Source organism: Carassius auratus, chromosome 15, assembly GCF_003368295.1.
Source record: "Carassius auratus strain Wakin chromosome 15, ASM336829v1, whole genome shotgun sequence".
NCBI classification, from domain to species: Eukaryota; Metazoa; Chordata; class Actinopteri; order Cypriniformes; family Cyprinidae; genus Carassius; species Carassius auratus.
The window spans coordinates 18,424,831-18,447,315 of NC_039257.1; the positions used below are offsets into that span (position 1 = coordinate 18,424,831).

Sequence of the window (22,485 nt, forward strand, 5' to 3'; positions counted from 1 at the left end):
TGGACTATAAGTCGCACCTGAGTATAAGTCGCACCAGTCCAAAAATATTTCATGACGAGGAAAAAAAAGATATATAAGTCGCACTGGACTAAAAGTCGCATTTATTTGGAACCAAGAAACAAGTGAAAACATTACAGTCTACAGCCACGAGAGGGCGCTCTACGCTACTTAGTGGTAGACTACAGGAGCACTGAGCAGTATAGAGCGCCCTCTCGCGGCTGGAGACGGTAATGTTTTCTCTTGGTTAATTTCTCTTGGTTCATGTCAAATTAATTTTGATAAATAAGTCGCACCTGAATACAAGTTGCAGGACCACCTAAACTTTTAAAAAAAAGTGCGACTTATAGTCCGGAAAATACGGTATTAAAATTTTTGTAAAAAAAAAAAAAAAAAACTTTTTAAGTTTAAAACAGCAGCATTAACAATTAAAAGGCTGCCACTTTTGTTATAAAAAATAAAATAATTAAATAAAAATCCTGACTCCAAACTTTGGAACAGTAGTGCATATCAATTAGAAAACGAAGGTATGAGCCAAGAATGTGCCCTCACAGATGGCTAACATGAGACCAGCTGGGACATGATGGGAAAGGAGGGTTGGGGTCGCTACATTGCAGACTCCCTTTACCGTGACACAAATGGGTGGAGAGGCCGTTCCTATAGATAAGCAGGAGTTCAGGTCTCTTAGCAGATGGTTTGGGCACAAGGCACAGAGATCATAGGCTAAATGACAAGAGCCTCTCTCCTGGCAATTAATCATCACCGCCTGAAGGTCACGGCGAAGAAAGGTAGAACCGTTAAAGGGCCAGCGTCGGCATTCTCTTCCTCAAACGGCCGACGGTGAGACCCGAAATAGAATTGCCGGGGGTCAGAGGAGTCTGAACATACCATTTGTCAAAATCGGCCAGATCATTTTTCATCTTGAAATGAGAGCCGTCAAAAACTGCCAAACACAATGGCTACTTTAATCTTATCTCTTCAAGCCTCGGTCGGCGCTCTCGTTGGGCCGCTGTAGTCTCAGTTCAGACTTCTCCGGGCAAATTCAACTTATTGGATCTTGACACAAAAGAATTTGTTCATCTCCTAATGGATTGCTTTGGATCTTCAGAAGTATCCATAATGCATGTAAAAGGAGCGGGGAGACTTTCCAGGCGTAACGAGAACAGTCAGATACTTATGGACCCGTTACAAACTCGAAGGTCATGTACGCCCACCTTAAATATTCAGAAGGGTACATATGCATACTAAAAAAGGCCAAGAAGGGCCTCTTTTTCCATTTCTGTGCAATTTGGTGCATACAAATTCAGATTTTTTCTTCATAAAAAGGGCAACCACATCTAAAATAGAAGAGACATCCTTACAACAAAAGTATTATGGTGAAGTTACACATATAATGGCTAAAAGTTTATCTCCCCAATTTTAGGAATATACTAGCAAAGTAAAAAAACAAAAAACAAAAAAAAAACACATGCGCATATATATATAGTCTTTAACAGAATCATGATATGCTGATTTTGGCTGATTTAGTAATCAAACATTTTATCTAATTTATTGTTATCTATGTTGAAAACAGATTCATATTTTGTGGGAACTGTGATGCACCACTATAGAAAGGTTTAGGATAGGAAAGATTTAAAAAAAGAAAAGAAAAAAAGTACTAATTTTATTCAGCAAGCACACACTACATTTATTTAAATTGACAGTACACATTTATAATGTTCTAAAAGATTTATATTTCAAATTTTTCAAATAATGGAGTTTTTTCGAACTTTCTGTTCATCAAAGAATCCTGAAAATTTAAACATCACGGCTTCCACAAAAATATTAAGCAACGAATACAAAACAATTGCAATGTTCATCAGAAAATCAGCATATCAGAATGATTTCTGAAGGGTCATGTGACACTGAACACTACTACATTACAGGGATAAATCACAAATTTGTTGGCCACTTGCGGTTCAAGGCCAAGACGGTGGGGTTTAGAGAAATAAAAACAGTTTTTTTTTTATATTGCATATTAATATTGTTTTTCTTTTTAGCTTTGGTGTGCACAAGAGACTTCCTTTAAAAATCTTTTTATGTCAAACTTTTAATCTGTAGTTTATTGCTTTTCACCACATTTTCTGTTACCTTCTTCGCAGTTCTCCCCTTTGTAGCCGGGATTACAGATGCAAGTTCCCACAATGCACGTGCCATGTCCGCTGCAGGTAATGTCGATGCACTGGTTGGTGGGAACATCACATTCGGATCCTTTCCAACCGCTGTGACACATGCAGCGGCCTTTCAGGTACTGACCGTTCCCACTGCAAAGCACTGGACAGGACGCTGGAAAGAGTACACACAAAATGGTAAAGGTCTGCCAATTGAAGCTTCAAAAAAATAAGTAAAAAAAAAATAAAAAAATCTGCTTGTGCTGGTCTGCTGGACTCATGTCTGTGCAAAAATCAATGTGACCACTGCAGCAAAAGTTACAAGTGGTTAAAGTGAGTGAGACCATATTGATCTAGAAGTTTTGTGTATGAACAAGGGATTTGTTCGCGATTGATCAAGAGACCAGAATACACTACAAACATGCAAACAGGAAAGAACAACTGGATTCTAATGTGGAAATCGATTTTAAAGTGACAGGGCACAAGAGAAATCAGCCAAAAACAAGCTACAGCTACTCCATAACCATAAATGTCCAAATTAATATATTTTTATTGTATTTTATTAAGTCCTTTATTTATTACTCCTCACACATTCTTACAAATTGACACGCACACATACATATTTATTATTATAGTTACTCGTTTGATTACAATGGTGGCTAATACAGTGTTGAAAACGACGGTTATATTTTTAAGCAAAGGAAAATGTTGAGTGCCAGAGAAAGTGAAAACAGAAAAGACGGCGGGGATGAAGGACTGAAAGTAATAAAGAAAGAAATGGAGGTTAATGGAGGAGCAGGCGAACAGAAATCTCACCCCTGCTGCAGTCGGGTCCTCTGAAGCCAGGAAAACAGTGGCAGTTTCCGGCCACACAGTCTCCATTTCCGAAACAGTTACTAGGACAGTCATCGATGGAGTCTGCAAAACAACGTCATCAAACCATGTTTGTCAGAGGGATGCACATTCATCAGTACTTCCCTCGCTAGATGCAGTTTATTCTCCTTCCCTAAAAAATGTGGGTGTAAAAAAAAGCTACATTTTGGCGGTGTAGGCTACTTCATGTTCTCTTTGAATTTTAAGGGATCCTAGATATTTCAAAATAAGAGTTTTTTTTTTTTTTTCTGAGAACTTTCAGAGCTCAAAACTATATACCCAGGCCATTTATTGAAACGGAGCAGGGAAAACCACTCCAAAATAGAGTCGTATGAGTTGCATCATAACATATATTGCTTTTCATAACATATATGCATCAAAATATATAGGTGAAGTGTGACATTTTTTCATGTTAAATTACTTAAGAAATATAAAGAAATATAAGAAATATAAACACTGATGGGCCTGAACAGTCTGACAAAAACATTGGTTCAACCAATGAGGTGAATTTAAGGCGGAGCTATAGTTTGACCAAACAATAACCGACGGGTATGTGTTTAGGAAAGCATCAATATTTTTTTGTAATTTCATATGACGCTAATGGCACTATTGGCACATCAATTCAACTGACAAAAAAGTTAAGAAATTTTTTTTTTACTCTATTCATAAATAAGGGAAAATAAAGTGTGACATTTTCTGTGAGCTATAGCAGGTCTAAGGTGAAGTGGGACTCATGTGCAGCCACTTGACGAATTTACTTCAGCCTAATGGTGAACTTAGCATAATTAGCGTAGCTGTTTTTGTGAAACATCGCTAACATTGACCATTGCAAGTGCATGACACATCCAGTAACACAGCTAATGGAAATTCCATCCAACTCAATTCCCTTTCTTCAGTCTAGCAGGCTTATGTTAATGCAAGGGATGTCAACATGTCAATTACAAGATTTCTGATTTCAAGCAGGAATAAATATAAAAGGGGCATACTACAGATTGCGTATCTATTAGACAGACTCCTGGAGTGAAGAAGTGGCACTTGATTCTTGGTAGACACATCTTAAATCCACATACTGACAGCTCTCAAGAAGCATTTAGATATCTATCTTAAATAAGCAATCTTGTTGAATCGTGAAATTAAGACTTTGCTTATGAATATTAATTAGTTTGCTCATAAATATGCAGAATGGGCTGTGTAATATATGAATGCAGTGATTAGGTCTGTAATACTGGAAGTCTGAACTGACACGCATACAATGATATTAGAATATTTCTATTGCCAGTTATTTTTTTTTTAACATAAAACTCATTATAGAGTGATTTGCAGTTATTCTTGATGACCAATCAAGTCCTCAAATGAACTTGTGACATTTTATTTGCTAACTTTATTCCTACATCTGTCGCTATCTGTCCCGGGATTCTGTAGCTCAGTGGATAAATACATGGATCAACTACCAAATGCTAAGCATGAATCACTTTCTACGACTGATAACAACTGCAACGGAGGCACAAAAAACATTAAAGCAAACAAATCTGTGCCAGATTGTTACTTGTTATAACACACACACACACACACACAAAAAAATCCCTGCTTGAGAACTGGAAAAGCTTCCTCTGTATTGCATATATATATATATAATTCCATAAAGTGGTTGGGACAAATCAATCAATGGCGAAACTTAAATGACGATATGCAATTACTATATTTTATGAAATGACATTTTTGACACGTATGGCAAATCCATGCTCATTTCTTTGCAGCTGAAATCAGACGCAACCTGAATTAAACATGAAATAACAGTGAAAAATATTCCCTCTCTAAGGCTCCCTTCGAATCGCTGGTGCGCCCGAGGCTGAGCTCTCTCGACAAAGATGCTTTTGTGTCGGACAAAGGGCTAGAAATGTGAGCCCGGACACAGCCTTCTCCTTCCTCAAGAGAGTCAATCATCGCAGAGGATGCAACAGACGGGAAGCTGAACGAGGGAAGGGGGGAGAAAAGAAGAAGGGAGGGTGGTAACTAGACTGGGCTGCAGAGAATGTTTTTGAAAGAATTTTAAAGGCACAAGTCTCTTAATGTGAGAGGAAAAGGCTGGCGGATTGGCTATCCCCCTGGTACGCCTGAGCCTATCAAGACTTAGTTAGGGATTTTGATGGCTTCCAGCCTCCATTTCTCAGCAGAGGGCACATACAGGTCTCTAGAACGCCTGCTATGAGTGACTGTGCATGTGTAGTATTGTAAGAAAAATTAAGTCGTTTGCAATTACGTCCACAGATGCACTTACACATGAAATGGCTTTTCGCTTCGTATCTGTTTTGAAAGATGCTCTCCTCATGTATCAGTAGAGCACAATCCATCTCTCCCTGCATCTCTTTCACTTTCACATAAAGCATTTCTGACACTACTGATCTGAGTTCAGTACCTGCAGTCCAGACCCTGCACTTCGCTTCAGAACTGTCACGTTTAATTTCATCTCTAAACAGTGACTGAGAAGTCCATGTCCAGTCGTGAATTTGAAGAAGATGGAGTCCATACTTCTGTATGCTATTAACCCCAAGTATGATCAATAGTAATGATGATAACACATTTAATCTCTTCTACTGATCGGACATTAATTACTGCTCTCTGCTCTAGTATAGCATGAGACTACTGTCCTTGGCTTCAATCTGTGAAAAATATCTAATATTAGAAAGCCGAGGGACCAGAGCAATCAGCAAGGCAAAGCTAGAGATGCATCCTTGATAACTCTGACAACAGAAGACCACATGGCGGGGACAAATGAGACTGTGTCGCACATGGGACGGACACCTTAGCTTTGTAATGAGGAGTCATGAGAATTATGGAGCGAGAGAAGAGAGGCATAAAGAAATAAAGAAATAAAAAATGAGGAAACAAAAATAGAGAGTCACAAAGAGAGGGATCCAGAACAATAGAGATATTCAACACTTCAGGTCCCTTATGGACCATGGCATACGTGTACCCAGAGGAAATTTGGATTGCTCAGAGGCTGCACTTATAGCTCCGGAGACTTCATTGAGATGTCAGGTAATGTTTCATTTAAGGATAAAGTTTATCTTACCAAAGATTCCAAATATAAACACAACCGAGAGAGTTGTTGACATACAGAAAGGATATAGAATGATGAAATGAATGTGGATTGTACAGTACTAGTAAAGTGGTCGCAGAAGACTACTGGAAGCTGACATTTAACTGCATAGTTTGAAACTGTTGGGCCGAATTTGGGAACTCTACAGATGCCACGTGAGATTAAAAGAGTTCAAAGTCTCATTTTGCTCTCCATTTAATTTCTCTGCAGTCTAGCAAAAAGAAACAGACATATTAAAAAGATCTAATTTGTAATTATATATATATATATATATATATATATATATATATATATATATATATATATATATATATTAGTGGTGGGCATATATTATTATTTTTTTATATGGATTAATCTAACTGTAATCTTCGAATTAATCTAGATTAATCTAGATTAAAATGGCTCATTTGAATTCTGCCGAAGACATTCAGAATATGTGTGCTACCCAAATAAAATAATGACTAAAAGTAATGTTAAGACGCTTTAAGAATGGGTTTCTAAGACATGTTGTGCATTAGACCAGGGGCTCGTCAACAAAAAAAAACAAAAACGGAAGGCCCCCCCCCAAAAAAAGAAAAAATACAGCAATGTTTTAAAAACGTCTCAAAATCACAGTTTACTATGGGGTTATATTTAACGGTCTTCAAAAGCGAAAACTTTGTCTTCAGTTTAACATTTAGTGTTTCTGTGCTGAAAACTGGGTGCAGTTTGAAACCCTGCTGAAGGTCGCCATCCATCTGACCTACTTTCTTCTGGTCTCTCTCACCCTCTCTATCTCTTATTTTTTTCACTTTCTTCACCTCCTCTTTCTGCCTCCCTCTGAGCTCCACAGCTCAGAGTCAAAATCAACTCAGGCGTGACTCCTGTTCCAGACCTCCTTTCTCTGAACCCCACCGTCTTGGCTTTGAACCGCAGGTGGCCAACAAACTCCCAATGGTGGCTACATCCAAGAGTACCGAACACAGGACAAACAGACCGTCTCCTCCTCTCCTCATCTTCTGCCACTCTAAACCACCATGTCATGTGTCATTTATACGGTATTGTATTCCATCCTCATCGGGGGAGGTAAGGCACAGTGCCGTCTTTTCCCCATGACGAGCCTGAACAGCAGAAATGGATGTGTGGCAGACACACTTGCATCGATCGACAGGCTGGCAAACCCCCCTCCCGTTGCAGATGGACCAAGGCCCAGGAGCATTTAATTAAAGAGCATGTGAGAACAGCTCCCAGCTGCCACCTCCATGAAAGCTGGAACCTCGCGACGGCCTCAAGCTCTGCCCTCCCTCCTGAGGGGCTCGCACTAATCAAAGCCGCTTTCAGGACGCTGAACGGAAAGGACAAAATCAAAATCACCTCAATCAGTGATGGCAAAGGATGGAACGGCAAAGTCTTTAACATCAAAAAACACATGTGAATATGATCAAATAATGAAAAATAATATGCATATGGGGAACGTAAGGGTCGTCAATCAGAAGCTTTGAATCAAGGCTAGTGTGTTCTATGCAAATAGACAGCAAATTGGAAGCGGGATTTGCTGGGAGGCACTCAAAAAGTAACAAGAGTCTTACGAGCCATCAGTGAAGAACACACGCAGGCATAGTGAAGCACTGCTCATTTCCGCAATCTTTCTTATTCAAATCCACCTTGATTACTCTGTAGAGGTCTAGGCTGGCTGAGATGGTGATGCAAAACGGGTAATATCAGTGATGGCAGGCTCTGACAAGTAGCACGGTGCAGGCGAGAATTTCCTCTGATGCCTAATTCATATTTGATTCGGGGAAAAAATGTTGGTTCATTTTGGCTGAGATTGTCTGTCAAAGCCATTTTAGATTGTCTAGGCTTGCAATGGCTACATGAATTACCAACGTTATTTCATTTCGCAAATTGGCATGTCAGTGAAGTGGTGCCAAACCATTTAAGCAAGATTTATTTTGGCCGCAGTCTAAATGACAACCTTTCCTTATATCATATATGGTATACGTATCACAGTGACTTGGGCCCTATTTGCACAATAACTGATTTAAATAGAAACTTGCATGCAATGTAAAATCAACATTTTAAGTCAGTGATTTTTTTCGCTGTCTGATTCAAAGATTGGTTAAGATTGTTTGGTGTTTGCAATATATATTGAATGTTTTTACAGAAAACTGGCATATCAATGAAGTAGCACGAATACATCTATGCAACAGTTATTTTGGCTGCAATGTAAATCATTATCTTTCTTTATCTCGTCCATATCATGGAGACTCAGGCCCTTTTTGTACGTGAACCGATATAAATAGGAAAATTAAGTAATTTCAACATTTTCAGGGATATAAGTTCATTGCCATCTGGATTACCAACAGTTTTTTGCAAACAAAAAGGTTGTGTGGCAATTTCAGTTCTGTCTGAATCAATATGTCCAAGTTTACAAGGGAATTATTTAGAAAATCTTTTCTAGAGGACTACTATTTGACAGCTTGCATGGTAATAAGAAATATCTATGCTTCAGAGAACCAAAGAACCACTGGTCATCCCATCCCATTGAATACGAATTGGAAGAATAAGACAAATCAAGAGATTGGAATTGGTTCAATTTGCCATTTTTATGGCAGGTTATGCATAACATTGGATTTCATCAGCAAAGTTGGAATGTGTCATGTACCCGACCACGAGTGAATCAGAATTCCATGTTCATCAGAAAACATGGCTATTAATACTGAGGCACCCGTGCAAATTTTCTTTTACATATATATATGTCACCTGAGAAACAATTACCATTTGCACATTTAAAGTTACACCTGTTGTGTTATTTAAAGCAACGTCTCCATTTAGTGATGTACTAACCGATCGCAGTTGTGAGAAAGGACACCTGCTCCGTCTCCTTCCCATCATTGTACACAGCCAAGTGCCAGATGCCAGAATCCATGTACTGTATAAAGCCTGTATCGTGACTGGTGAGTGGCATCAGGCTCCGCTGCTGGGCTGGAAAAGGCGGACCCTCAAGGCCTGGCAACCCTTGCGACAGGAGTCGACGGCCATCCAACAGCTCCACAAAGTCAAACTGGAGACAAGGAGAGACAGACAGACCATAAACAAGCATTAGGAATGACACATGAGCCTCCAGGATCTGATAAGTCCTGCACGTTGGAGCCAACAGGAGCATGGTCTCTAAGGGCAGATTGAGACTGTGAAAAGAGGACTAATGCAAGGTGTGAAAGGACAGCTGCTAACGCTGTAACAATTTATGCTAATATATGTACAATTGTAAAATCTCACGCCTCAAAACTGTATGGGTTATATGTTACTTCTTCGAAAAAAAAAGTACTGCATTTAATTTATGCTGATTTCTTTTTTTATTTATACTTAGGAGTGAATATTATGACATTTCAATTTACTAAATATTACAGGCATTTAAAGTAGTAATGAGAATCACATGAGATCTCATGGATTTTTCTCAATACTGTTGAAAGAAGTCTTTTATGCTCACTAAGGACACATTTATTTAATAAAAACCAGTAAAAAACAGTAATACTGTGAAATATTACATTTTAAAATAACTGTAGTCGATTTTAAATATTTTTCTTAATATGCTGTTTATTCTTGTGATGGCAAAGCTCAATTTTCTACAGCGGATTTCAGAGTCACTTGACCCTTTAGAAAGCATTTTAATATGCTGATTTGGTGCTTAAGAATTTTTTCTTTTTTTTTTATTATCAATGCTAAAAACAGCTGTACTGCTTAATATTTTTGTTGAAACCACTTTTTTTCTGTATTCGGCTGAACAGATATCTCAAGAGAACAACATCTATTTGAAATAAATCTTTTGAAACAAGTATAAATGTCTTTACTGTCCCTTTTAAACACATCTAATTCAACCCTGCTCAATAAAAGCAACCATTTCTTATTTTTTATTATTATTGTTTTTAAATCAATAAATCAATGAATAAATAAGTAAACTAATAATCTCGCCCCCAAACTTAAAATATACATAAAAGTATTGCATAAAATATAATTTGGGATGACATATCACCAGGACATTCTTATTTGACATTTGTGCATATGCTAAATGACAAATCAAGCAATATCACTGAACATAATGGAACACCAAAATCTGAAATCCAATCATACACAATTAACCTTACCATATCCACATGTGTTATTAAGAAACACACTTGCAAAATAAATCTATTCACACAAAATAGAAGAGAGAGAGAGAGAAAGTAAAATCTCTCTTATTGGTTAGCTTAGATGAATTAAAAGAATCTGTCAACCAAGGTCTTGGAGTAATTTCCAGGGACACAATACCGCTGCACATATGAACCAAATCAATATAGGGAGGCTGAGATGTTCTGTGCTCGATACTGAAATTAAGTGTCTGCTTATGTCAAAGTCTTTGAGATGAGTCTTTGAGACGATAATATGCCACAAAATGAAATGAAATCTTGGGGGAATATGCTACGTCTATAAACAAATGAATGGGAGGGTCAAACAAACAAAAGTGGATCCTTCATACGGTATTTGATTTAATTTTAAAAAGCCCTTACACCTTGTGAGGAAAGAGGAATAAGCTTTTTGTGAGGCTGTTTTGTTGATATGTGCAAATTTCAATCTTTCTTTCTTAGTCTAATATGCAGACAAATTACATAGTTTAACCAAACTTCGTCTGATTAATGGCAGAGGGAATGTTTGGGAAACATCTTTGTCATATAAGTCCATCTAGTTCCACAGGAATTATCCAATTTAGCTTTCAAAATAAAAAAAAATAAAAAAAAAAAACGTCAACAATTAGCACTTAGCATTTAGCATGCACGCTCTGGCCTGAATAGTTTTGGGATTTTCTCTCATCTCTTTCTGCTTTCATTCTCATTAAAATACAATAAAGATCAACCTTTGGATTAAAAGACAGAATGAACATTGTTTAAATATTATCTGAATGGACTTGTCTGACCCACCTGTGTATGTGACGGGGGTAGGCCTCTCCTCCCGTAGATCCCCACCAAGGCATCTTTACTGAGGGACACATTGAATTTGAGGTACATGGGGTGGTCGATAAAGACCTGTGACCTCCAGAAGATTCCAGGCGGGATCAGCTGGGCGACTTTGCGGCCCACGTCTATCTCACCCATGTCTATGAAGCTGTCCTCCGGGAAAAAGCCATCTAGTTTACCTGTGGAAAATGAGATCTATCAGTCAGCTCGACGCCTCATAAATCTACTATATGGTGCGAGCAGAGGGTCAGTGTACCGGGTGAATGACCCTCTTGCTGATTTTCCATCACATCAGGAAAAAATAGCCACGCTGAACATATAGAACTTTCCTAAGCTGAAACTTTACAGGTACATAAACTCAACATTGTGTGTGAGAGATGTATATAGTAAGTTTTTTACATTATTTTGTAAACAATTGCAATAGTACTTTTTATATGGTTCAGTTCTTATACATCCTCAAACCTTCATTTAAACACATAAAGTCTATTTATGATTACAGATCATTTTCTGTTTTCATGGTTTTGATTTGGAAGTTGACTCAGCCTCGCTTTATAATAAATCAGTTGTTTATATATTTGTTCTATTTTTTATACTATCAATTATTTACTCATCAGAATATTTCAGAAGCAGTGCCTCCCTTGCGTCCTCATAGAAAACGCCCCTGCACCTAATGCTGATGTACCCTCCTCATTGGACCCTGAGGAAATGGCAACATCTGCTCGCTCAGGTGGACTGCCCAATTTCCGCAGTGATGGCGACAAAAGCAGACATCCTTGCAAAGAGAGCCCAGAGGACTCTCAGGCAGCTTTCGCGTCAGGCTACACGCACTACAGCAGATGGCAGTTTCCTCAAAAGTCAATCATTTGCATAGTGCTATATATGGAGAGACAGGACACACTTTCCTGTCTTCCAATTTACCACCTCCACATAACGCATTACCACATCAGTCGCAATTACACATGTTGTGGAAATTCAGCTATGTTGCATATTTTGCCATTGGCCGAAATTTACAAAATCTGTCAAAAACATGACTGAAAAAAAACTAAAAACAATTATATATTCCATAAAAAAATATAAAAATATTATTTTTTCTAAAATTATTATTTTTCTATTAGCATTATTTGTTACTATGATGCAAAATTTAAGGCAATGCAATGAATATTATGTTGTGTACATACAGTATACACTGAACAAAATTATAAACACAAGACTTTCGTTTTTGCCCCCATTTTTCATGAGCTGAACTCAAAGATCTAAGATTGTTTCTATGTACACAAAAGGCCTATTTCTCTCAAATATTGTTCACAAATCTGTCTAAACAGTGTTGTGTTTATACTTTTGATCAGTGTATGAAGAGTTTCATTTTTTTTTTTTTTTTTTTTTACAATTTTCAGAAATCATGTTTTTTTTTTGTGCATTCCAATTTATCTCAATTAAACTGCGGTTGGGCTATTTTTTATGTTGTATTTTTGCATTGCTTTTAATTTAGGATTTTTAAATGTAAAGTAAATATAAATAATAATAAACATTGCATTACAGCAAAGGCATGAGAATCATTGAGAATTATGAATGGTTGGATTTTTTGTAAAGTACAATTTATAAATCTGAACAAATTAAATTAAAAAGAAAATAGGGAGGAAATACTGAATCAATTATTATTATTATAATTTTTTTTTTTTTTTTTTTTTTTTTTACAATTACGATTTCCATGGCACATGGCAAAACAGAAACATCCGGTTGAGTTGGCAAATGCATGAATTTAAACAAGGTCTCACTGACACTTTCCAGATAACATGTTTATGGGTAATTGAACTGATTACTAGAAGGTGCAAGATGGTCAGAAAACCTCTCCGGTACAGTGTTTATTTAAGTTAATGCCAGGGATGTACAGCACAGTGACACCGGATTGATTTGCTGTGTTCCTGATGACAATGTTACTCTGACAGTCAGAATTAAAAAGCCCGGCCTATCGATTTCCCCTCAGCCGCAGATGTCACTCAAGCAGAGGCACCGTAGCAGCCTCCGTGTTTGTGGTTTCACTCGCTCCCTCTCTGCCAGCTGCTAAATGAAAAAAGACGTCTCTGCGACTCATCTATATGGTAATGGTCTGATCTCCCACCTTTTGTTCGAGGCCTGTGGCAAATCAAATGGCTAAATATGGGTCGCGCTCATGGAAAAAGTGAACTTTTCCTACTGTACGAACTTCCGTCTCCATGACCGTGGGGGTTAGTGTCTGCTTTCTTCCGCTGCCAGGAAAACTCATGTCCAGTCTTGGAGATGAAAGGAATGCATGGCTTTCTGGATGGGGCAAGTTCTAATCTGCCTTGAGCCCCTGGATACTCAATCCCTAAAGCTGTGCCATTCGTTCTTCCAGGAACAAATAATACCCTTCCCATTTTCCCTTCAACTTTCACTGGATTGTAATGCAGATCTCATGGCAAGCAACTGAGACTGGTCACAGCATGGAGCTGGCTGACAAATAATCCTGGATCTTGAAGTCTTTGAAAATCAAAAATAAGACGTTATAATACTGGCCAGCACTGAGCGAAATTAGCGGGAGATGAGTTCATGCGAATCTGGCAGGAAATTAGCTTGAAATGTTGGAATGTGTTGTCGGATATGCGATGACTGAAGGGCATGAGTTCAAACGCTTGGCCAAAAAAAAAAGGCTTAAGGTTAATCAAAACTGGAAGAACTTCTCTTTTTTTACCAATCAAACTTGGTTGGAGCTGCTGCCTTTTCACATCAAGGCTTCTATTTATCTGCACCCTAATAGGGATCACACTTTGACAAATCTTATATATATATATAAAAAAAAAATACATATATAAAAAAAAACATGAAACGCCATTCAAAATCCATTTATCTAAGCAAAACAGAATATTCAACATGAAAATGTAAAGCAGAACTTGGGAACTGACTGGACCATGTAAACTGGACATTGGACAATTGGACAAAGTCAAATCTGAGTGTGTATAACATCCTCAATACCACTGCGAACAAAAAACTAAACGCAACATTTGAACATTTGTGTTGACTTTAAGACATCAGTCTTGGACATACCGTCATCTTTGCTTCCTCTGTCCGGAAACTCTAGACCTGTGTTGCCCAGAGGCGGCAAGCCCAGATCTGTAGGCAGATGTAGGCCACTTGTGTTGTCTTCCGTCAGCTGATATATCTGCCTCTGCATTGGCTGCAAATGCCAGTTGAGTCCGAAGAGGTGCATGGCTGCGGAGAAAGAGCAGCAGCAGATGGTAAATTTACGTGTGTTGGAGCAGTGATTACTGAGCATGTGCCTTGGTGTACATTATTGTAATTAAATTAGATTCACTAAGGAATCCTATAGACACTGCATCAGAAAATTAACATCCTGAAGGCTGTGGGTAATTAAACCAAGGCTGTATGAAAACAAATGTGTTTTATGACATGATTCATCTTTTGCAGTTTAAGATTACCTAGAGAGCCACAACCCACTGCAGCTTAATATGCAAATATGACGTCATGGCTGTTGGATTTTCCAATGGAAATTCTCTCAATGAGATTTTCTAACTTAAATTTTGTTGAGTTTAGTAATGTTGAAAGTAGTATCTTATGTTCAACAAGGTTGCATTTATTTGGTCAAATACAGTAGTGAGATATTATTAACATTTATATTAAACCATCATTACTCTAGTCTACAATTTTACATGATCTATGATAATTAGAATATGCTGATTTCGATGCTCTAGAAACATTTCTTATTATTATAACCAATGGTGATTTTTTTTTTTTGCTACTTAATATACATTAGGTGGACAACTGAAATGCCTATTCCTGCCGTCGCAGGGCCACGGTGTTAACTGCAAGTCAGTTGCGTGTTAAAAATGTTCACGAAACAACTGCCGGGTGGTATGCTATTGTTATTAAACAGTCATTACATATTATTTATTTATAAAATTAGGCCTGCTTTTATTTTTTCTGAATGTAATAAAATGCGACATATTTTTTTTTCCACTCAAAAATTGTGTTTTTAAAAAACATGCAGCAAACGAAAATAGGTGATCAATCGGTTAAAATTTGTTACTGTAGGTTAACAAATTCGTTGGTTAAAATTTGTTAATGTGTGTTAATCTAGGCTATGCTTTTAACTATTTGCAAGTTTCGTGTTTATCCCATTTATTTTTTCAGAACAAAAAAGTTTCCTGCCCCGTAAACATTGTGCATGCCCATTCACTTTGTGCGCTCTGGCACAGAACCCCACGCTGCAATTTTTTAAATGTATTTTTTGAGTTTTACTTGACTTGTATAAAAGCAAGTAGAGAAGGCTCCCTTTAAAATCACTGAAGTTGTGAATCAATGAAGCTCTTTTTTTACATTGTGTACACTTGATTATAATGGGAGAAATTGAGTTTAAACGTGAGGAGATTTTATTAATCCATCCATTCTCTTCAGTTTCAGTGATTTAGCTAAATCATAGCCAGGTTTAATTTATTTGTTTCTTGCTTTAGTTTGGTCTAAACTATGGGAGTGAAATTATTCAGTGCCTCACGTTTTACTAAAATAATGGAAATAATTTCGAAAACACACAGCAATTTCTTAATCAGTGTACAGAGAGATATCTTTTCCCCAAGTAGTTATCTGTCAAAATAAAGGACAGGTAACGAATAACAAAGTATGTGCATGTTTTATTCTGTTTTATCTCTTCTAAGAAACGAACATAACTTCTTATGTAGGCTACTATATTTTCATCTGTGAATATTAAATATTTTACCTACATGTTTTTTCGTTCTTTTTCCGCCGACTGCAGTCATCAAATGTAACACACAACTATTTGCGAAAATGTGCTTAGATGCATGTGTTTGATAACTTGTGGTTAAAGCACCATTCAGCGGTCAAAAGCTGCAAATGCCCTTTGCAAACGCTGTGCTCGTGATGGTAGAAAGCACATTCTGGTTGGCCACCTACTGTATTTGTGTAAACAGTCAAACACTACCATTAAAAAGTTTTGGAATGAGAAATTAAGATATTAACACTTTTATTCACACTGACAATAATGAGAACCATTATTAATGATTAGCATAACAATAATTAAGCTCTAAATCAGCATACTGTATTAAAACTGATGTCTGTGACTAAAGACTACGGTTTTGAGTGCTGAAAATTTAGCTTTGCCACCACAGGGATAAATTACTTTATATTCAAACAGAAAAAAAGGAAAATAATAAATAAATAAATAAATAAATGTAAAAATATTTTAGAGTATTACCGAATTGCAAGAAGAGAATATTACAAGAGCATAACAGACTTTAGATTACGGAACACAAACACAAATTCAATATTAACTAAAACTTTTCCATCAGTAAACCTCAATAGTAGTTATGTTTAGGTTTAGGTTAAACTTTTGACAAGTAGAGTATGCACATTTCTTTAAGTCACTGTGAAAACAACAGAGGTACCCCCAGCCTTGGAGAAAGAAAAATTTTTGTATAACCCACAGAGAAAAGCCAGAGCCCACAGGGCAACTTTTATTTTCATCCCCATTAGCTTACTAACACCCCCGTGGCTAAAGAGACAAGGAAATGATCAAGTCAGCAAGAACACAACAAGAGGTATGGATGAATGCATGAGCAGCACCAGAAGACACAGTGATATTTCACAAGGTCAACAAAAGAAGCAACCACTGGGATGAACTCTGGTGGCGCAGTGAAAAGGGAAGGAGGGGCCAGGCATGATGGATCACCAGGACGTGAATGGTCAGGACCAGCTTAGCCAGGCAAAACCTTGTCCTGGAAGTCTTCAGTCAGCAAATAAAATGCCAACAAAAGGCCTTGGAGTGCTTTCTTGCACAGAATGGAAGTTCTAAGCACAGGGTGTAAATAACCAAAAATTTAATTAAGATTGTGATGCTACAGTTGAATATAGGCTGTATATCAATAAACAAAAAATAAAAAAGAATATACTTTACTGGTAATTGGAAAGTACACCCTGGTTCACGGTCAAAAAAGACCAGAGCAGCCTGATATAGCAACATTTGCTCTAGTATTGGCTGGACTACTTTGTTAAGAGTTAAAGGGGTCAAACGACATTGCTAAAAAGAACACTGTTTTGTGTATTTGGTGTAATGCAATGTGTTTATACAGTTTAAGGTATAAAAACACAGTCTTTTCCACAGAATGTACATTATTATTTATCTATGCCTCGCCTTTCTGAAACGCATCAATTTTTACTAAGCTCATCATTCTGAAAAGCTAGGTGTATGCTGATTGGCCAGCTATCCAGTGCACTGTGATTGGCTGAATACCTTAAGCTTGTGTTATAAATGTTACACCCCTCACCATACTGTGATGTCGTGTGCTTAGTGCCCATTATAAACAAGGCATTTGTTGCATCTAGTGTGGACATAATTACTGATTATAATGACTTATACTGTCTTTTTACACGTTGTATTGCGTATCGCACTGTGTAAACATAGAACCATGTCTGCATTTGTAATCAGAAAAATGACAAACAACAAGTGCTACTCTACACCGCTCAAAACTTGAGTTTGAGTCATCAGTGGCAAATTCTTTAAATATGTAAACCAACTTACAGGCTGTGAGTCAGACGTGTCTCAGCATCTCCAGAAAATGGCAGCGGTGGCAACAGCGAGAATAAAATGTAATGCCTCCTTTCTATGCGTGAACATTTGGGTGGCATAATGCAAATATTCCCACATCGTGATGTAGATGGGGGGCTTGGGGGTTTTAGAATGAGCCGTTTTAGGTAGAAGTGACTGACTCTTAGCTTTTATAAAGAATGTTTCTTTGGATTTGAAACTTTAGTTTTTGCAACTTTACAGATCTTGTTTATGCAACAAGAGCTTGGAAAAAAGGACAATTTAAAATTGCATCATACAATACGACCACTTTAAAGTTAAAAAGTGGAGAAGAAAATCTAAAATAGTACAGTATCTAGGCACTTCTGGCATACTTTGCAGGGATGAGATATTCTTACTATAGTACTGATAGTATGTATATTGGGATGCAGCCACAGTATGTAAGACAACGGAAGTCGACACAGACTATGGTGGACTATGGCGATGTCAGAGTCGATAAAACAAATGATCTCAAGCCTTGTCTCTTTCCCATGCTCCATTTCTCTCCCTACGTGAGTTCCCATTTCTCCTTCGTAAGTACAGGGCTGGTTTCAAATTGCACAAGTGGCTTTCTCTGCCATACTCTCTTGACAACCTGTAGTGACAATTCAGGGCTAAAATTACTTTTCCGCTCCACTCAATATTTCAGAGAGGTGACAATGTATTTGTTTTGTGTAGCGGCAAATATCTTGTCTCAATCAGGGTGAGAAAAGGTCTAAATGAATGATTTATTCTTCTGTCAAAGAAACGTATAGCTGGAATAATTTCCACACCCTCACTCAATCTTGATTTTTGTGTGACAGAACACTAAAATTGTTCAGCCGATTTGTAGATTAAATAAAACAAAAACAAAAACTAGGAATAAATGTATTGGTGCTTACAAAAAAAAAAAAAATCTCATAACCATAAAAAAATTAAGTAACAATGAATGACTATCATATTCCTTGTAGGTATATAAAGTGCTGATTTAAACACCTTAAAAATCCAAGTCCAACCAGATGAATCAGGAAATGTCTGGCACTGGACTCCAGACTGGCACAAAACAATTAATGTATTCATTATTTATCGTCTTAAATATCATAAACTGTTTCATGCAATTTCATGGTGTTGAGTGTTGTTGTAGGTTGTTGAAGGATCTTTTATTTCAAAATAAAATCATACATACAGTATGAACATAACTAGAAATCTGAAAAAGTAGAAGTGTTGGAGGTACAGTCAAACTAAAACTATTCAGACACCTTCAGCATTTCTCATATTATCACTGTTTATATGCTGTAGTTTAGAAAATGGTAATAAAATATGACAAGAACTGTCAGAACAAATTCATCTTGAAAATGTCAGATAACTTTGATACAAAGGTATGTAATGAATTCGGCTGAATAGCTGACAGCTGTCATTTGTTATCTTTATTTTATAAATGCACAAAGTTTTGTTGTTATTATGACTGTATGCAAAAAAGTAGACCCTTCAATTTGACTGATGTATTGCTCTTATCTGTACGATCAAAACTGAAAGTGTAATTTAAGTTATTTTCGGGGTTATCAGGAGAAAATGCCTCATAACGCGTATATGTGTTCATCGACTCCAGAGGGTTAACTATACTATTAGATAATACCGATTTAGGTCAACCAATTACCAAGCAATTATTAATTGTGTTCATTCTGTGGGGTAAAAAGGTCGCGTTAGCAATAATAATAATAAGAAGAAAATATCCCACATTTTTATCTTACTGGTAGTTACCTGTATGAAGAATTTTGTTACAGTTTTCTTTATTTTGCTATCCTCAAAAATATATAAAAAATTGTATGTTATCTGAATAATTTGTTTTGACTGTACTTTGCTCATTAGGGTTGTGTGTGTGTGTGTGTGTGTGTGTGGGGGGGGGGGTTGTGATACACCAGGTTCATCTTTAATAATTTGACTAAGAGAGCAATTCCTTACTGAGTAACAGCTGATTGGTTGGAGTGGTGTTTATGGAGGGAAAGATGTGCCCGAATTCATTTTCAAAGAAAAACAAAGAGCTTTGTCTAATTGCTTCATTTGGGCCTTTGGTTGGATACTCTTTGCCCTGCTTTACATGTTGTAAAATCAATGATCCTTAAGATTCTGCAAAGATGTGCTTGCCCTAGCTTAACCAGAAGTATCGGATTGGCAGTTTTAAAAGCCCAGCGCACAGCTCACAGACTGAGGATCAAACTAGTCGTGACAAATGGAGAGTTCTGCTTCGCATCCCTTTGCATGTTTGGCCATTAATTAAAGCCATATTATGTGGTTACCACCCCACATTTACTAAATGGTGAAAATGTGGCCTGAAAAATGATGAAGCCTTTGACAGGCATTGCCACGACGGATGAGAGTGGCCATCCTCCGTCTTATACAATCAATAGCCATTTGGAAAATTGCAGGCCGCGCATTTTGTTGATTGCATTCAGACAGATTCTGGCAGTCCTGGAAAAAGGTCTGAATGTTGCCTTTACTTTTGCAAGAGAGCATTTCGGGAGGTGATAAAAAGTCGTTGCTGTCTTGAGGACAATATAAATGCAAACGATCGGGCGCCTCCGCCCCCGTCAGTACTTCTGGAATTGACTATGTCAAAGGCAGACAGACATGCTAAGAGACAGATGGCTTGGATTGTCATCACCCAAGATCGAGTAAGGCATTCCTTTAGCTCACTCTCTTCTGCTGCACTTTGATTTGTGGCTCTGCGGGAGGAAGCGGGGAGTGCAGACTGTACGCATGGGCAGTGGGGGTGGACAATCGAATCAAAGGCATCATGGGTCTAGGTGTCATTCCAAATGTCCAAGTAATTGCTCCTTCAAGGGGCCCATCTTCCATCTGGACCCCTTTGCAACTTCTCCTGTCTAGCTCTGATGTAAAATACCTCACACACTTCCCGGCTACCCCCCGCTACCAAACCTCATTATGATTTATGTCCGAGCTGTCCCGGTATCTATGATTCCAGAGTGCGTTGGGAAGAGTCCAGCTTATGAAATATGTTTCTCCGGCTTGCCCAAACTCTTCCATCATATAAACTCACTCCCTTTCTCTCTCTCTCTCAGCTGTCAGCCAGGCTCCCTGAGCAAGGAGCAAAGCACAGAAAGGTGGAAGCAGACTAAGCTGGGTGTTTTTTAATGAGGGTCTCGCTGGAACGGCAAGTGGAAAGACCCCACGACCTGTTGAGAGTAAAACGGCAGACATGCTGAAATGCAAGTCTGGACACATAAAATGTCCCTGCAATCTCTACTTTGGCAGGCCACTTTGGCAGATCCGTGCAAGCCAATTAGAAAGCAGAAAGCTTGAACAAACTACTGCTACATTCTGAGAGGAACACAAGCTCATTATTGTTCCACTTCTGTGTTTCAAACATTTGCAACACCTCCTGAGAAACAGACAACAACAAAAGACCAACTATCCCACATTTACCTCCAACAAAAAACAGCTTTATCCCAGGACAAAAAAAAAAGAGGACAATGCTAGGATCTGGGGGCAGAGTGTCACGTGTTGAGAAATGCCATTTCTTGCTCATCCATCATAGAATGGACAGGGCACATTAGCAAGCATATGGTTAATTAATTCCCCTTAGACACTTGAATGGATGAGCGTTGAGCATGGCAGCTCTCAGTCCTCTCATTAGCAGTCTAATTACTCTGACACCCCTCCTGCAAGGATCCTGGTGCGCAAGATCATTGGGACTTTTGGGCAGCCATCTCATATACGGCTATGGAATTTTACCAAGAAACTTATCAGAAGACAGAAAGGCCAATGTGAAGATGCCAGTCACCACTTTGGCTAATTGAAGCAAGACAAACATGATGACATGTTTAAGTAGTACCCTTGTTTTACACATGGTTAAAGTAGGTATTTGGAGGGTTTACATTTATTATAACGAAAGGTTGTAGAGGAAAACTACTTAATTTATTGAAGAGTTTGTTCTTGACTAAAGAAAATGTGTCTTTTTATGGATTATCTTGAAGGTTACTCACTTACTTTCGTTGAGCGCACATGGATTTAAAGCCCTTAAAAATACACAAGTAGGTGTCAAATCAAATCAACACACCAGTAAGACCTTAGAGAGCACTCTTGAGTGTTAAGTTTCCCCATTCATGAGTGCCTCATCTTTTCACCAAAATTCCCAGTGGAGCCTCGTCTTTTCTATGTGCCTTCCTCTGGTCTCAGTTCAAGTTCAGACTGTTGACTATAAATGAGAGGCAGTGAAATGCACATCATCAGCAAGTTAGTAGATCAAAAAGTCTTAAGTCATTTTTCACTTTCACACTGAAGCTTAGAGGAATCTATCAGGGTGAATAATATCTCTACACTGGTCAGAGTGCTTGTAAAGTATGGCTACAGAGAATGAACTTTTCCAAAATATCTTGATAAAACAGCTTCGTTTTGGAACTCGACAATTTACAAGGCAGTTTCTGTCCACCATGATTCAACCCTAATTGCAAAGAAATACACCTGGTGCTAAGTGCTCAAGGGTACCATGAAGACCAAGCAGGACTATGATCTAACTTCCCATTTGCAAAGTCTTCCACAATTAGGTTAAAACAAGTCTCCTCATTATAATTTAGGCTACCACAAGCCAAAACTTTGCTGTGACACAAAGTCCTATAAACACTACCAGTCCTTTCAACTCCAGAATATCAATCCATTGACAATCCAACACCATAGATTGACAAAAATACATTTAACAGAAGGTAAAACTAAAAATGCATTAGGCTGACTGTAATAATGAAGAAACAAAGAGACAAAAAATAAAAGAGTGGCGCTTCAAAGTCA

General features: G+C 37.8%; 1 protein-coding gene across 8 annotated transcripts in view; it reads right to left on the minus strand.

The window, feature by feature from the left end:
• tenm4 (teneurin transmembrane protein 4) overlaps positions 1 to 22,485 on the minus strand; it is a 206,451-nt gene that overhangs the window by 80,877 nt on the left and 103,089 nt on the right. For all 8 annotated transcript variants that reach the window (XM_026282777.1, XM_026282779.1, XM_026282782.1 and 5 more), the window contains 5 exons: positions 14,154 to 14,318; positions 11,055 to 11,269; positions 8,947 to 9,163; positions 2,964 to 3,065; positions 2,128 to 2,322 (listed from right to left, as the gene is read on the minus strand). In XM_026282777.1, coding sequence (XP_026138562.1) covers positions 2,128 to 2,322; positions 2,964 to 3,065; positions 8,947 to 9,163; positions 11,055 to 11,269; positions 14,154 to 14,318 — 894 coding nt within the window. The remainder of the gene's footprint in view (positions 1 to 2,127; positions 2,323 to 2,963; positions 3,066 to 8,946; positions 9,164 to 11,054; positions 11,270 to 14,153; positions 14,319 to 22,485) is intronic.